Source organism: Lipotes vexillifer, unplaced genomic scaffold (assembly GCF_000442215.2).
Source record: "Lipotes vexillifer unplaced genomic scaffold, Lipotes_vexillifer_v1.1 scaffold1242, whole genome shotgun sequence".
NCBI classification, from domain to species: Eukaryota; Metazoa; Chordata; class Mammalia; order Artiodactyla; family Lipotidae; genus Lipotes; species Lipotes vexillifer.
In genome coordinates, this window is record NW_006793169.1 from 386,420 (window position 1) to 402,023 (window position 15,604).

General features: G+C 45.0%; 1 protein-coding gene and 1 non-coding gene across 2 annotated transcripts in view; one reads left to right on the forward strand and one right to left on the reverse strand.

Moving 5' to 3' along the window:
• The window catches only part of RRAGD (Ras related GTP binding D), a 36,150-nt gene extending 20,666 nt beyond the window's left edge, over positions 1-15,484 (reverse strand). The window contains exons 1-2 of the mRNA XM_007466254.1: positions 15,319-15,484; positions 1,193-1,488 (exon numbers count right to left, since the gene is read on the reverse strand). Coding sequence (XP_007466316.1) covers positions 1,193-1,488; positions 15,319-15,454 — 432 coding nt within the window. The 5' untranslated portion in view covers positions 15,455-15,484. The remainder of the gene's footprint in view (positions 1-1,192; positions 1,489-15,318) is intronic.
• TRNAD-GUC (transfer RNA aspartic acid (anticodon GUC)) lies at positions 10,498-10,569 on the forward strand. The gene has a single exon. It is a non-coding gene; the product is annotated as a tRNA-Asp (tRNA).
• Positions 15,485-15,604: the final 120 nt, after the last annotated feature.

Sequence of the window (15,604 nt, forward strand, 5' to 3'; positions counted from 1 at the left end):
CATTCCTGCAGGACTTGTTGCCTTTTATTCCCCCACAGCTACAAAAGAGAGCCCTCAGGAGGGCCTTCGGGCTGGGCCACCCATTGGGGACACTTTCTAAGAGTCCCTGCACATGGAGAGTTTGAAGAACGTCAATGTCAATGTCCCAGTCCTGCTACCTGTGCTCTTTGCTAAGACTGACCTGCCGGAGATGCATCTGTGGTCCTGCTGCTTCCCTTCCCCTCCTCCCCTTAAACCACCAGCTCTGCCCATACTTCACAGGAGAAAGGCCCAGGGTCTTAAAAACCCAGCGTGCCGAAGAGACCATTCAGAAGGCTAGTCTGAATACCAATAAAGTGAGCAATGCCTGGGTGATAAGGTTCTTCACCAGTCAAGGGGCTCCCAATTCTTTGCTTTCAGCAAAGTTAAAGGAGGACACAATCAGGATGTCTACTGATAAACTATGAAAAAATAATTTTTTTGTGATAGAAAATTGGGTAGTTTAGGGGAGATAACTTAGAAGGAGTTAAACAATTGAGTGAACGCTAGAACAAAACTCACCCCATACCCACCTTATGTGAACAAGGTTTCTCAGACAAAACAAAAAAAGAATTGATGCCAAATCCTGTCTTAGTCAAGCATAGATACATGAATTAAGTGGAAAAAAATATATATGTATCTCAAATTTTACATTTTGTATTTAGTTACCTATAAAATACATAGTAGTCACGCTGCTGTAATTGTGTACTAGTAGTAATTACAATAATGATTCAGAAGAAAAATGTTCACACTTAGAAATTTATCTTCAAAGGAAATAGTAAACATTTTGAAATGTAGATATATGTGTATTTTTGTTATAGAGAACTTGTGATCTTTTATAGATGTCTGCCAAGAGTACCAGAGTGGGGGACACATCGTTGGTGTCACTGGCCTGCACGGTGGTCCCCCCTGCCCGCCGTCTGTGAGGTTTCCTCTAGGGTTTGCTAAGAGCACACAGTTCCCGAACATCGCATGTTGGTCAGGGCTGCGTGAAGGGAGCCTTTTCCCCTTTGCAAAGCCTGAGAGCCCCAACTGAGAAATGCCAGTCAGGTAAAAAGTCCTATTCCTGACTCTAAAAACCAAACCAAAATGATTGCAAAGGAACTTGTTTGCAAGAAGGGGCTGCCTGGGGCAGGGGGCTACAGTCCCACCGTACCCCGAGACTGAGCCTTACCTGGGAGTCTATGACAAATATCAGTGCTCCTGTCCCCCGGAAGATCATCTCATAGTCAAAGGTAGGGTCAAAAAAGTCAATCTGCCCTGGGAAGTCCCAAATCTGAAAATTAACAAAGGAGCTGTTGGAAACGTCTTCCCGGCAGATCTTGTTCGTACTTTCCAAGAACAGGGTTTCGTTGGGAGACATTTTATGAAAGACAACTTTCTGGATGGATGACTTGCCACTCCTTCTCAGGCCCATGAGCAGGATCCTTGGCTTCACCTCTGTGCTGAAGGGGTCGCTAAAGTCCAGAACTGGAGAAACCACAAAACAAGAATGAGGGTGAGATGCTGTCACAGCGGTTAATGAGATGAGTTTCACTTCCGCCTCAGATGAGATTTATGATCCACAGACAATGCTACGTTTCCAGATACGCTAGAGAACGCTAACTCCATCACCCTGCTCATGGAGGGGCCAGCTTTTAGAAAGTGCAATACCCTGAAAAATGCTGCATCACCACCTCTCACACAATTTCAGAGGGCCAGAAGACCTGGGATATTCCCCATCACGAGCAGGGACTCTGGAGTGGGAAGCGCAGAGGTTTCCTGGAGCAGACTATGGGAGGAGAGAATCCAGTCTTAGCATTCCAGAGCAAGGTCCTTCTTTGCCCAGATCATCAGTCTCTGCACTAAAGAGAAGCTTGTTTGAGTTACACCTCAAAGAAACAATTTTGGACTTCATCAAAATTTAAAACTTTTGTGCTTCAAAGGACACATCAAAAAAGTGAAGACAACCCAAAGAATGGGAGAAAACATTTGCAAATAATATATGTGATAAGGGTCTAGTATCCAAAATATATAAAGAACTCTTACAATTCAACAATAAAAAGATAAGCCAATAAAAAATGTGTAAAGGATTTAAATAGACATTTCTCCAAAGATACACAAATGGCCAATAACCACATGAAAAGATGCTCGACATCATTAGTCCATAAGGAAATGCATATGAAAACCACAGTAAGATGCCACTTCATACCCACTAGGATGGCTAAAATAAAAAAGACAGACAATAACAAGTGCTGGTGAGGATGTAGAGAAATGGGAACCCTCTTAAACTGTTGGTGATAATGTAAAATGGTGTGCTTTGAAAAACAGTTTGGCAGGTCCTCAAAAGGTTAAACATTCGAGTCACCACATGACCCAGCAATTCTATTCCTAGGAATAAAGAAATAACATATGTCCAAGCAAAAACTTGTACATGAATGTTCACAGCAGCACAATCCATAATAGCCAAAAAGTAGATAAAATCCAATGGCCATCAACTGTTAAATGGATTAACAAAATGTTGTATATTCATATAATGGAATATTATTCAGCCATTGAAAAGGAATGAAGTACTGATTCATGCCACAACATGGATGAACATCAAAAATGTTACGCTAAATGAAAGAAGACAGACACAAAAGGTCACATATTGTTTGATTCCATTTACATGAAATGTTCACAATAGACAAGTCCATAAAAACAGAAAGTACTTAGTGGCTGCCAGGGGCTAAAGGGAGGGGGAAATTGGAAGTGACTCTTAATGGGTATGTGTTTTCTTTGGGGTGATAAAAATGTTCTGGAATTAAGGCTTCATGACTGACCCAAAAATATAAGTAAAGAAAAATAAAAGACCCAGTATGGGGGCTTCCCTGGTGGCGCAGTGGTTGAGAATCTGCCTGCCAATGCAGGGGACACGAGTTCGAGCCCTGGTCTGGGAAGATCCCACATGCCGCGGAGCCACAACTACTGAGCCTGCGCGTCTGGAGCCTGTGCTGTGCAACAAGAGAGGCCGCGCACCGCGATGAAGAGTGGCCCCCGCTCGTCACAACTAGAGAAAGCCCTCGCACAGAAACAAAGACCCAATACAGCCATAAATAAATAAATAAATAAATAAATAATTTAAAAAAAGACCCAGTATGAAACTTGGAGAAAGATCAAGAAAATAAACCAACATTTTAAGAAAAAAGGCAGAATATAGGAAAAAAAATATGCGTATATTAATTTTCTACATTTCTTTTTTGTTTCCTTCTGAGCTACACCTCGTTATGTCTTTCTCAGACCCTGGTCCTGATCTAAGCATAATCCAATACAGACTGGAAAGTAATCCTTTATTTCCCTATTGCAACTAAGAATTTTTCCCGAAGTTCTACAATTATCTAAAACACAGGTTACTACCTGATAGAATCTTAGGAAATTTCATTTACTATATATAATATTTTGATGTTTCACTTTGCAATAGGTGCATGGAAGTACATAAATTTCAGGTAAAACAGTAAATGAATAAAGAAAAAGCAAGTAGCTGTAGATGTACACAGACACTATTCCACTATAAGCAACATTTTACTCCCATCCTACCCACACACACTTTTCCCATTCAACTTAACCCAATTCAACAAATTGCGGATGATATGCCCTAGACAGAGTGATGTGGAATTAAACCACCCAGAAGATGACCAGCTTTCTGCTTCTTCATCAGGGATTATATGCTATACTTGCAGTACTGTCATTACAAGTCAATCTTAGTAAAAGCAGGACATGAACTGAAAAAGAAAACAGGACTTCCAGTTGCAAAAATATCAGACTAAGAACATGTCACAGTCTCCCCTTCCCATACTGAATCCCTAAGCACAATAGAAAAGGCATCAACAATAAATAAATAGATGAACAAATAAACACGGATAGCTGAGCTTGAGACCAAAGAGAAAACTCAAAATTGACAAATTACTGAGAAATCCCTAAGAAGCACAAAGATCAGATTGAAGGGGGAACCTGCAGCCCTTGATTATGAATGGTAGGGTTCTGCTGGAAAAGGTAGAACTGGAAACTCAAACAGGAAAGGACATGAAAACAACCAACAGGGTTGTTATTTGGAGAATCATAGTGAGAAGAGCCAAGCAGATAAACTCTGCACCTACATACACACTAGACTATCCTCCAAGTGGGAGCACTGAATGTAGGAGTGTAGGTATGAGAGAGAGGGCAGTGCCCTAGAGGCACTGATGCCCAGAAGGAACAGGAAGCACCCACAGTACCCCCTCCAAGTACTGTGACCTTCCCTAACTATCACTGCAATGTGTGTAGAGTTCAAGAGGTGGAAGCTGGGCTTCCCTGGTGGCGCAGTGGTTGAGAGTCTGCCTGCCGATGCAGGGGGCATGGGTTCGTGCCCCGGTCCGGGAAGATCCCACATGCCGCGGAGCGGCTGGGCCCATGAGCCATGGCTGCTGAGCCTGCGCGTCCGGAGCCTGTGCTCCGCAACGGGAGAGGGCACAGCAGTGAGGGCCCGCGTACCACTAAAAAAAAAAAAAAAAAAAGAGGTGGAAGCAGCACCATCCTCCCTCTAGACATTTCCTCAAATGCCAAATATTTGAGGAAAGACAAGATTATAGAAGAGAATACAGACTCAACAAATGGAAGAATGTATACCTGAAGAAGCAGAGTTATACAGGAGTCAGAGTAAACTTTCAAGTATAATTAAAATACTCAGAGATCAGAGAAAATATGGCATTCATGAAACAAGAACAGACAGTTTCAGAATAAGAGCAGTTATGAAAAAGGGCTTTATGGATCTTAGAAATAAAAACACAACTGTTGGGCAGGGAGGATATATGGATTGAAAATCAGAATAAACACAGATGATAAAATAAATAAATTTTATCCTCAATATGAAAATAAATAAATTTATTTTTTATAAAAAGGATGCACTCCTGGAAGAAAATACACTCAAATATAGTGGAATGCAACAAGCAATAGAAGACAAATTTTACTGAAACCTATTGAATTGAAATAAGTATTGATTTTAATTTTTTTTTTGGCTGCGTTGGGTCTTCGTTGCTGCACACAGGCTTTCTCTAGTTGCGGTGAGCAGGGGCTACTCTTCGTTGCGGTGTGTGGGCTTCTCATTGCAGTGGCTTCTCTTGTTGCGGAGCACAGGCTCTAGGCGTGTGGGCTTCAGTAGTTGTGGCACATGGGCTCAGTAGTTGTGGCTCGCGGGCTCTAGAGCACAGGCTCAGTAGTTGTGGTGCACGGGCTTAGTTGCTCCACAGCATGCAGAATCTTCTCAGACCAGAGATCGAACCCATGTCCCCTGTATTGGCAGGTGGATTCTTAACCACTGAGCCACCCAGCAAGTCCCTGATTTTAAATTTTTGAATAAAAATCAGAAAGTAAAATTCCAGACAATGTAGACATGGGAGATTGGTGAGGGAGAGGTAGGCAAAAGCTAAGTAAGAGAATGATATGGTCCTTGTTAGAAAAGCCCAGTTATGTTATCAATTTTTTTAAATATAAGGATAAGCATCTCAAACTAGTAGAAAATATAAAATAGGTGTACCACATTTAATTATGTACAACTACAAAAATATTTAAGTGCATTTAAATGTCTTTATTTCTTCCCAATTTATACTGCTGGATGTGGATACAGATTGTAACTTCTCTTCAGCAGGGTCTGCAAGTCTCTATGTGGCATGATCACTGACACTGGTGCCCTGGAGGTTGGATATCCTCCTCCTGGGAGAGTGGGGAGGTGACGGAGACCACTGTGGAAAGGGAAGGGAGTGTGTATGTGTGTTTACATACATAGAGTGGCTGGGAAGTGAAATACACATACAGCTATAACATATACACACAGCTGGAGACATGAGCCACCAAATGTAAACAGCTGGGAAATTGTGAGTCAGATCAACAAGAGTACCATCAACTCTGTAGAGATCCCTTACACCCATGCAGATGTATTTTGTCATATTTAACTAGCATGTACAGAAATATACTGTGTGCCAGGGACCTCGCTAGACATAGACACCTCTACAAACTTTACCCATGCAATGAGGAGGTACAAGTCTGCTTTACACCTGAGGAACTTGGGGGAAGGAACCTGCCCAAGGATGCAGGACAGGTATGTGCTAGAGCCCTTACCCAGGGCCTTAGCCACCAATCAGCTGGCACTGTACTAAAACTGCAACGAAGACAAAAGAAGAGACTAGAAAATATCAGAGTGCGTTATGCATAACAAGAGTAAACACTGCTAGTGAAACTTTTATATTTACTTATACATAGGTGGGTGCTGGTTCCCAGGATAAACGTATTTTTTATTGTGGACTCACAGTCAAAAATGTTTGTAGGCCACTGCTGTTGAATACGGGAGGTCTCTTACATCAGAAAATCCTACTGGCAAAAATCTTCCTTCTAATTCTCTCTCACTCTCTCAAATATCTCTACTCCTGAAACCCTGTGGGGTTTCTCAGAGGATCTCCTTCCACTGGAGGAGTGGTAGCAAGGAGCTTCCATCAGAAAAGGAAACACCCCAGCCTCCAGACCTCCTGCAGAGGGCTGCCTCATCCCACCCCGCCATGACATTTCCCTGAGTATCACGCACTTGCTCAAGCTTGATAAGAACCACCTGAGAAAAATGAAACCGTTAAAGAGGATGAAGGATGAGAGCTGCTTTGAAAGGGGCAATAAAAGGGCTAGTACTTGTTTTTAAAGGCAAATCAGAAAGGAACTACAGGAGAATCTGGGACTAGACATGGGACCCCAAAGAGGGCTCTTTAAAAGTGTCCGCGGGGGTTTGGAGGAAGTTGCCAGAGAGAGGTGAAATTTACAAGAGGGCAGTTTGTTCCTGTTTCATAAAGGTTCCCTGAACATCTGCCAAGTGTTCGTTCTGTTCGACAGGGCTGAGCCACAGGCTGCAGACACAAAGAAAAGCTTCATTCCTTAGCGATTAGAGGGGAAAACAGACAAGAATAACTGACAACTACAATGCACTGCTATCTAGGTGTTACGGGTTCAGCGAGAAGGTTCCCTGGAGAAATAGCATCTGAGTCTTAAAGGAGAGGAGGCATAAAAGAGATGAATGAGGGAAAGGTCGTGCCAGGAAGAGATGTGGCCTTCCTGGAGTTTAGGGAACATAGCTTAAAGGCAAGAAAAGCCTGCACACTCTCCAGCGGCTTCCCACAGCATTTAGAATAAAATCCAAATACCTTCTTAGCCCAAAAGGCCCTGAGTGGGCTACCCTCTCATCCCATGCCTGGGTCATCCTCCCCACCACTTCCCTACCCTGCAGCCACACTGGCCTTCTGCTTCCACACCTTAGGGCCTCGACTTGCTCCTCCCTCTGTCCAGCAAGTTTTCCCCAGGCCTCCCCTGGCTCCTCCTCCCACTCAGCCCAGGGGCAATTTTACCTCCTCTCACCTCGATGGGGTCCAGTCACTTCCTAATATCCCTATGTCTTCTTCATAGTGCTTCACTACACAAAATTATTTTTACTTTATACTGTTTATCTTGTTTGTTTACTTGTTTATTGTCTCTCACATATACACAGGCAAAATACATTGTAGCATGTGGTGTGAACCCAATAAATATCACTGAATAAATTAATTGATAAGAGAGATAACAGGCTAGCTCATGAATGAGATGCAAGTTTGGATTTTACTCTGCAAGCCATGAGGAAATCACTAAGGATTTTAAGGGGAGACTAACAGGATCAGGAAGCTCACTCCAGAAACAGACTTTCTTAGAGGGGCTTATTGGTATAGACACCAATAAGCCACTATGGAATAAAAATTTTTTTGAGCTAAAGGCACTGGAGTTCCTGAAGTCCCTTATTTGCCTAAAGCAGACCCTCCCAAAAGAACTCAGTTGTCAAAAATGTCCTCCCCAGGAGCAACTCTCATCTTCTGTTCTTGGAGACAGAGAAGTCAGCCCTACACCCAAACAGACACTGTCACCAAACTATCGTTATCTCCCACATTTTCTCCTATGGGCCCATTTATCTTTCCAGTGATTTGTTTTTCCATAAGTGCCCCTTCCCGCATTCCCTTTGAAGTCATTTTTTTCTCCCAGAAGTGCCCCTCTACCCCTCCTCATCCTCTGTTAAAACGGTATATAAGGCCCAAATTCTAACCGCCTCCTTAAGTCGAATTTTTTGTAAACTCTCACGCATTAGTACTTAATTAAACCTACTTTTCCCTTGTTCATGTCATTTGTCAGTTTAATTTGCAGGACTCCAACTCAGAACCTAAGAGTTTTTCCTCCCTGACAATAATTAGGTTGTCCTAGAAACACAAATGAGAAGCATGTGGAAATGGGCGGATGGAATGGATTCATGAGCTCACATCCACTCTGTATAGTACTTGGTGATCCTCTGAACATAGGGGACAAAGGAGAAAGAAACCCCCAAGTTCCTGACCTGGAAGATCAAGTGAATAAGGACCTGTTCGTGAAGTTCATAAAGGTAAAAAGGCTGAACACGGATTTGAAGCTGTTGAGTCTGGGGTGCCTGTCGGCCTTGGCTCAGGTGAGGAAAAGATCTGGGGCCTCAGAAGGCAATATGAATACAAAGCGGCAATGCAGTTTGCTGAGGCCATTGGTCCTTTTTTCCCCTGATCTTGTTGGCTGAGGGTGAGGGCACACTGGACAGGTTTTGGCCTCGGCCACCAAGAAATGGCTCAAACCAACCCACTCCAACCGCTTATCACCAGCAGTTACCATTTACTAAGCACCTGCGTAGCACACAGTGTCACCTCTAATCCCCAAATTGATAACATTTATCCTTCACAGATGTGAAAACTGAGGCCTCAGTGTTTACCACAATAAACACTCAATAGATGTTTGCTGGTTGGGATGATTAAATGAAAGGGATTGAGCAGAATGTGAAGCTAAATTAGCTGAAGCTTTAAAAAGAAACTCCACACCTGACTTTGGCCCAGCCCAGCATTTAGGTATCAAGAGGATAAGCTTTATGCCCAGGTGAAGTTTATCCACTGTGGTCAGGGCACTGAACACATCTTACCTATATCTTCCACTGGATCCTATTCATACCCAAATTTCCCAGATAGCTCAGTTTTGTAACTAGACTGCCAGGAAACCCAGGGAAACTGTCACCCAAGGAGCAGGATTATGGGGAGGGGTTACTTAACTGAGCCATTGTCAGCCTTTAACACCTGCAGGCTAATGACTTAACCCAGAAATGGCAGAGCCCTGTCAAATAAACGACAGAAGGAAGGGAGAGAGATGGATCAGTGACTTGGGGCAGGGCTGCCTGGGGGCCACACCTGACTGATCTGTGGGCTGGGAATGTTCACAACAAAGAAGGAAACAGAAATCAGGAAAATGGGAATTGAAGTTCTGACAGGCTTGGCCCTGGCTTCCTGGGGAGAACAAGGTATTGTATGAAATGCATTTCATAAATTCTGATGTATCAGACAATTGAGAGCTATTATAATTTAGGAAAGTTCTCCAAGAGATGAGATGCCTTTGAACAGATCCCAAACTGGAAAATAAAACAAAGATTTAACAAAAGAATTAGGATAATGTGGTAGCAAATGGAATGGTTGAAAAAGTACTGTTAGTGCCAGACTGGGGTTCAAATCCCAGCTTGGCCACTTACCAGCTGTGTAAATGCCCACACATGTCCCAGAGCCCATGAGCCTTTATTTCCTCATCTATCAGGCTGTCAGTGTGTACACACACACACACACACACACACCATGCTTCTTTTTCCTTTTTTTCCCTAGCCCAAGCCTAGGTAACGAGAAGGTCTTTTTTGGAATGTGACCACAGCAAGAGGCTCACTCAGCCTTAAGGGAAAGTTAGAATGTCTTTGCTATTAGTATTCTGTGGGGTCCACAAAGGCTTAAGGTTCTACATACTTACGGTTTTAGGAAGAGGCCCCTGGTTTGGTTCTATTTGCATCATTATCTGTAGCCCTTTACACTTCTGATCAATGGAACTACTTACACATTCAAGAACCAGTCCAGTAAGAAATTCCAACCCAAGTGGCAATTAAATATATGAATACTAATACTGTTAATAAGAGAATATGCAAAAATCATGAAGATTCACTGTCCGTTTGATTAATGAACTACTTAGTAAGGAAAATTTAATGCAATCAGAACATGTATTTTCAAGGGCACAAAGGTTTGTTTGTTTGTTTTTTGTGGTACGTGGGCCTCTCACTGTTGTGGCCTCTCCCGTTGCAGAGCACAGGCTCCGGACACGCAGGCTCAGCGGCCATGGCTCACGGGCCCAGCCGCTCCACGGCATGTGGGATCTACCTGGATCGGGGCACGAACCCATGTCCCCTGCATCGGCAGGCGGACTCTCAACCACTGCGCCACCAGGGAAGCCCGGCACAAAGGTTTTTGAAGGTGATTTTTATTTATATGTGAAGACCTAATCTTTTTCTATGAAATCCTCTCACATCACATTGGCAGGTAACTAAAAAACATGATTCTATATGTGAATATTTCCTTTACATAAGCATCCAATAACATTTCTGGGAATTCCCCGGCAGTCCAGTGGTTAGGACTCAGCACTGTCACTGCTGTGGCCCAGGTTCAATCCCTGGTCTGGGAACTAAGATCCCATAAGACGTATGGCACAGCCAAAAAAAAAAACACGTTTCTAATGTGTTCTGATTTGTCTCTGCAAGAAGGGAAAAGTGTTCTTGTGAGCTTTTTTTTTTTTTTTTTTTCCAAACGATCACTCTGGGTGTGATCAAGGTTGGTTTTATGTCGTCCTCGATTTTACACACTGAGAAACAGAGCTGGAGTCTTCCCCAGAGATCCTCAAGAGGAGAAAGTTCACCAGCTCTCCGGGCACGTTAGGCCAGGAGTGAAAAACCCATCTGTCTTGCATGTTACAGCAGAACCAGGGAAAGCCACTGGTCGCAGGACAGCTTTAAAGCCCTCTTTAAAAGAGAATTGAAAAGTTGCCTTTAAAAAAAGGTAAGGAATACAAGAATAAAGGAAGTAGAGAAGTAAGAAAAATGAGCAGAAGTGACTGTGATAGGAAGTAAAATCATATCACCAACAGTGATGCGAGTTGCGGGGACTGAACAAAGCAGATGAACTCTCAGGCACAGCACCTTATCCAGAACTCCAGAACTTGTTGATTCTGCCTCTTTTTTCCATTAGACTACTCCAGGTCTGTTCTAATATTAAAATGGGAGATATTTCTTATAAAAGTAGAGAATCAAGATTCTATGATACCAGGAATCACTGAAACGTTTACAAACATCTGATATAAAAATATGCTCTCTAACCATATGTATGTGAATAAGCTTTGGGCCTCAGGCGTGACCTTGGTCACATCATTTTTAACTATTCTGTGTTTCCACCTATTCCAGCACTTATATATCTCTGTATTTTCAGGACCAGAAGGAAACCCAAGAGATTGGCTATAGCCAGGGTTGCAGTCAACCCAACTCTTTTTGGACAAGGCAGAGTTACAAAGGAAGGGGCTTACATTTCCATGCACTTGACCCTCTCCTAAACCTTGCTCAGTTCTAGCCCATGTTGTGGCTGCAGAAAAGTCCCCTGGCATCTCTGAGCCACAGATTCGATATCAGAAGAACAATTCTCTCTACTTACCCTCAAGAAACAATGAGAAGGTAACTTCACTAATAATTTTAAAATTTATTTTAAGAAAAAAAAGCTGACACTAATGATTAGAAGTGAATTGCCAGATTCACTGCCTTTACAGCCACCAGGGAAGGATCACCTCCTGACTGACCCTGGATTTTCTGTGCCTCCAGGGACCACCTAACTGTCACTTCCTCAGACCCTGAGAGAGTGCACAGGCTGCTATGAAAACAAGACGGCACTTAGCTGAACTGTGGCAGAGCAGCTGTCTTAGCCAAATTTCCCTTAAAAATTGGCAGGCGGGGCGGGGGGGGGGCTTCCCTAGTGGCACAGTGGTTAAGCATCCGCCTGCCAATGCAGGGGACACGGGTTCGAGCCCTGGTCCAGGAAGATCCCACATGCCGCAGAGCAACTAAGCCCGTGCGCCACAACTACTGAGCCTGCTCTCTAGAGCCCACGTGCCACAACTACTGAAGCCTGCGCGCCTAGAGACCGTGCTCTGCAACAGGAGAAGCCACCACAATGAGAAGCCCATGCACCACAAGGAAGAGTAGCCTCCGTTTGCGGCAACTAGAGAAAGTCCGCGTGCAGCAACAAAGACCCAATGCAGCCAAAAATAAATTAATTAATTTTTAAAAAAACTTAAAAAATTGGGAGGGACTTCAGGAAAAAATAATTTCACTTTCTGACTAAATATGATCTTTTAATTGGTTTCCTTGTTATTATAGTTTTTAAACAACTGTAATTTAATAAAGACTTAAAAGTCCATGTGTCTAAAAATAATCAATATTTTTGGTGCAATTGTTTTTAATAGTTTAATTATTGTCTCCTCTCTCTGGAGTTTTATCTGGAGCATGGGGGTTGAAGATGAGATTCATCTTATCTCTGATTAACGACCCTGAAAGGAGGGGTTGAGAAGTGCCCAAATCTGTCCTTAACAGAACTAAAGTGCTCAAGAACACGCCTGCTATTCATGAATAAAATTTGGAACGTAAGCCAAAGAAGTGCAGTTTAAGGCTCACCTTAGCTGCACTACATTTTCAACCTTAACACAATGTGGTAAAAGGTACAAGGCACTCGGTTTAAAAATAAGATCAGAGGTTCCTTGTAAGACTATGGGAAGTAAAAATCACACTACCCACCTTCAATCACATTCTTTTGCACAGCAATACTGGTCAGGCCTGCATCCCACCCACCAGGGTAGATTTCTGAACCTCATGGAAAAAAGCCCCAGGTCTCCGAGAAGCTCACGCACTAAACCAAGTCCATTAGGATGGTTTGGAATTCATTAGAGAAATGTTTTGCTCATGGTTCAAAGTGCGCCATATACATCTCTTCTCAGAGGAAATAAGTCCTCCCCACCCGCTACTTTCCACGTCTTGAGTTTGAGGGTAGGTAAATGTAAAATTTACCCCAAATAACACAGGATTATAAGGCAACACGTGCCCAGGGCCCATTAGAAATCGGGATGACCATTTGGTGGCACCTTGATGTCTCAAGAACAGAAAGCCACAGGAACAAAAGTCACAACTCCCAGCCTCCACCCCCATCCTGACTCCCCAGGACCATATCAGCTGGCATGACAGGTGTCAGGGACAGTCCTTGCTAGAACTGCTATCTGAGGGGCCTATCTGCTACTCAAGAAAGCGAATGTCCTGATAGAGATTCTACATTCAGGCCTAAACCCCAAAATCAAAGCCAGCAACACATGGAAAGAACAGCAGCCCAAGATAATGGAGGAAATCTTCAGAGAATAGACCATATCCACAGCAGGCCCAGGTGAAGAAAGGCCAGGCTTCAGTAATGTTTGCTCTTCTAACCACACAAATATACTCAGGGCTTTTATAGCAAGATTTCAGTTTGATACCAAAAACTCACGAGGGAGGATTTTATTACTAAAGTAATCATAAGCGTCAGTTACAGGCGGGTTTGCCTTGGGCTAGGAGCACTGGGGAGCATCCTACACTCAGATCTGGGGAAGCCCTTTGTTCAGGAAATCCCGGCCCCTCAGCCAAAGCGTTAATTTCACTTCAAGGCCCCAAATCCAAATTTTAAAGTGCCCCGTTAAAGAACTGCAGAATAAACAAACAGGTCCCGTGCTTTTCCTGGAACCCAGTCCCTGGCCCCCAGGACAATATCAAATTACAGGGTTTTTCTTCCCATATACGGTCTCTTATTTCTTTTCCTTTTTTTCAAAGAGGATCACAATTGCACCCTGTTGTGTGTCTTCGGTTTCAAATACCTTGCAAATACATCCCCATTCTGAATCTCTCCCGAGCCTCCGAAGAATCTAGGAGGGGCTAACAAACGCAATCTGAATAATAATGAAGCGACTGAACAATTTAACCACCAAAGGTAGCCCTAGAGACTCCAACAAAAGGGTTGAAAGCCTTTATCTACAAAAATGTGGCCACCTGCTCGACTGTGGGACCAGTTATGGGGAGTGCAGAAGAGAGGCGCACAGGTGCACACACGAGTTTAAGCAAATAGGGAATTAGTACAAATGCTCCCTAGGGACCAGACACTACGAAAAAGGGCGACTTGGAAAGCTCCTTTCTCATCTATCAGGCTCAAGGTTTAGTTAACAATCTTCCCCTTCTGATTAATTGAAAGTAGCACTCACCATACGTAAAATAATGAAAACTGCTCCCCCCCCAGAGAAAGGCTTTGTTTGTATGGAGAATTTAAAACAAGTCCAGTGAATTTTCAGTAAAAGTTCTTCAAAATCAACAGTCACGAAAGTACTTTTTATCCCTCATGCAATTTCTGCCAAGTGAACATTTTAAAAGTTAGTTCCTTCTTTAGGATGCTGACAGTTCCACCTAGATGTTAAGTTTACCAGGCTCATTCTACTGACCTTTCCAAAAGACCTTACAATAAAGGACTTTTTCCTCGATTGGAGGGAAACAAAAAAGATGAACCTTTCTGGAATCCTAAAAAGCTCTCAACTCCCTTAGTCCTTAAGAATTAAACGCAGGAAGCCCCCGCTGGCTGAACAATTGCTAAATCCTGCTTCTTGAACAGGAAACAGGGTTTGCTTCTGAGTGGCTCCGTATTCCCCCGCCCCGCGCTCACTCCAGGGCAGGCGCTGCCATGCCCAGGTGGTGACGCTGAGCAGAGATAAGGTGTCCTAACAACCTTATTTGCCTGGATCTCTGGATACCCGCGGCCACACGGTGACTCCTTTATCACCTGGGTGCATCCCTCCGCCGCTCCACCGGTGCCTCCACGCCGCCGACCTGGGCGGCCCCGGGACCCCTCCCGCGGCGACACGGGGCAAGACTGACAGCCGCAGCTGCCGACGACCCTGCCAGTCACGCTGCCGCCGGCTGCCTTTTTTAGCCACGACATCTGACCCCGGCTCCGACAGCAGCATGCAGGGAGAGATCCCAGGGCGCGCCGGGCGGTCCCCTCCCCTCCCAAAACCCCGGACCCTGCGGAGAGCTCGGGGTGAGGCGTGGGGGAGGTACTGGCCCTGGAACTGGCAGAGAGTGCGCGTTCCTCCTGCCCAGACGCTTCCTCTCCGCCCTCTCCACCGATCCCGGCCCCCGCTCCGCTGCCTGCACCCGGGCTCCCCCATTTTGCATCTCGCCGCGGCTCCTCTGGCGCCCCTCCCCACTCCCACCCCCCAACTCCGCTTGCCTGGATCCCCTCCAAGTCAGCTGCCCGCGCGCCGGGCCCGGCAGGGGTGCGGGCAGAGGACGCTTGGGGCGGGGGGCCGAGCGGGAGAGCCGGTGCTCACCTCCCTCCTCCGTCCCGCTGTCCGGCTCGGCGTCCGAGGAGTCGGGCCCGTCCCCGTAGCCCGCTAGCCCCACCAGCTCATCCTCCTCGTCGTCGTCCTCCTCCTCAGGCTGAGGCTTCCCCAGCACCTGGCTCATCGCGCCCACGGCCGGCCGTCCCCGGGGCGACGGGGGGCTCTGGTGGGGGGCGCCAAACCTCCCGGCCTGCCGCTCGCAACCTATTTCTGAATTGGGGTTTTGTCCCGAGGTTCGCGGGCTGAGGCGGGGGCCGCGCGTCCCCCGCGGCGG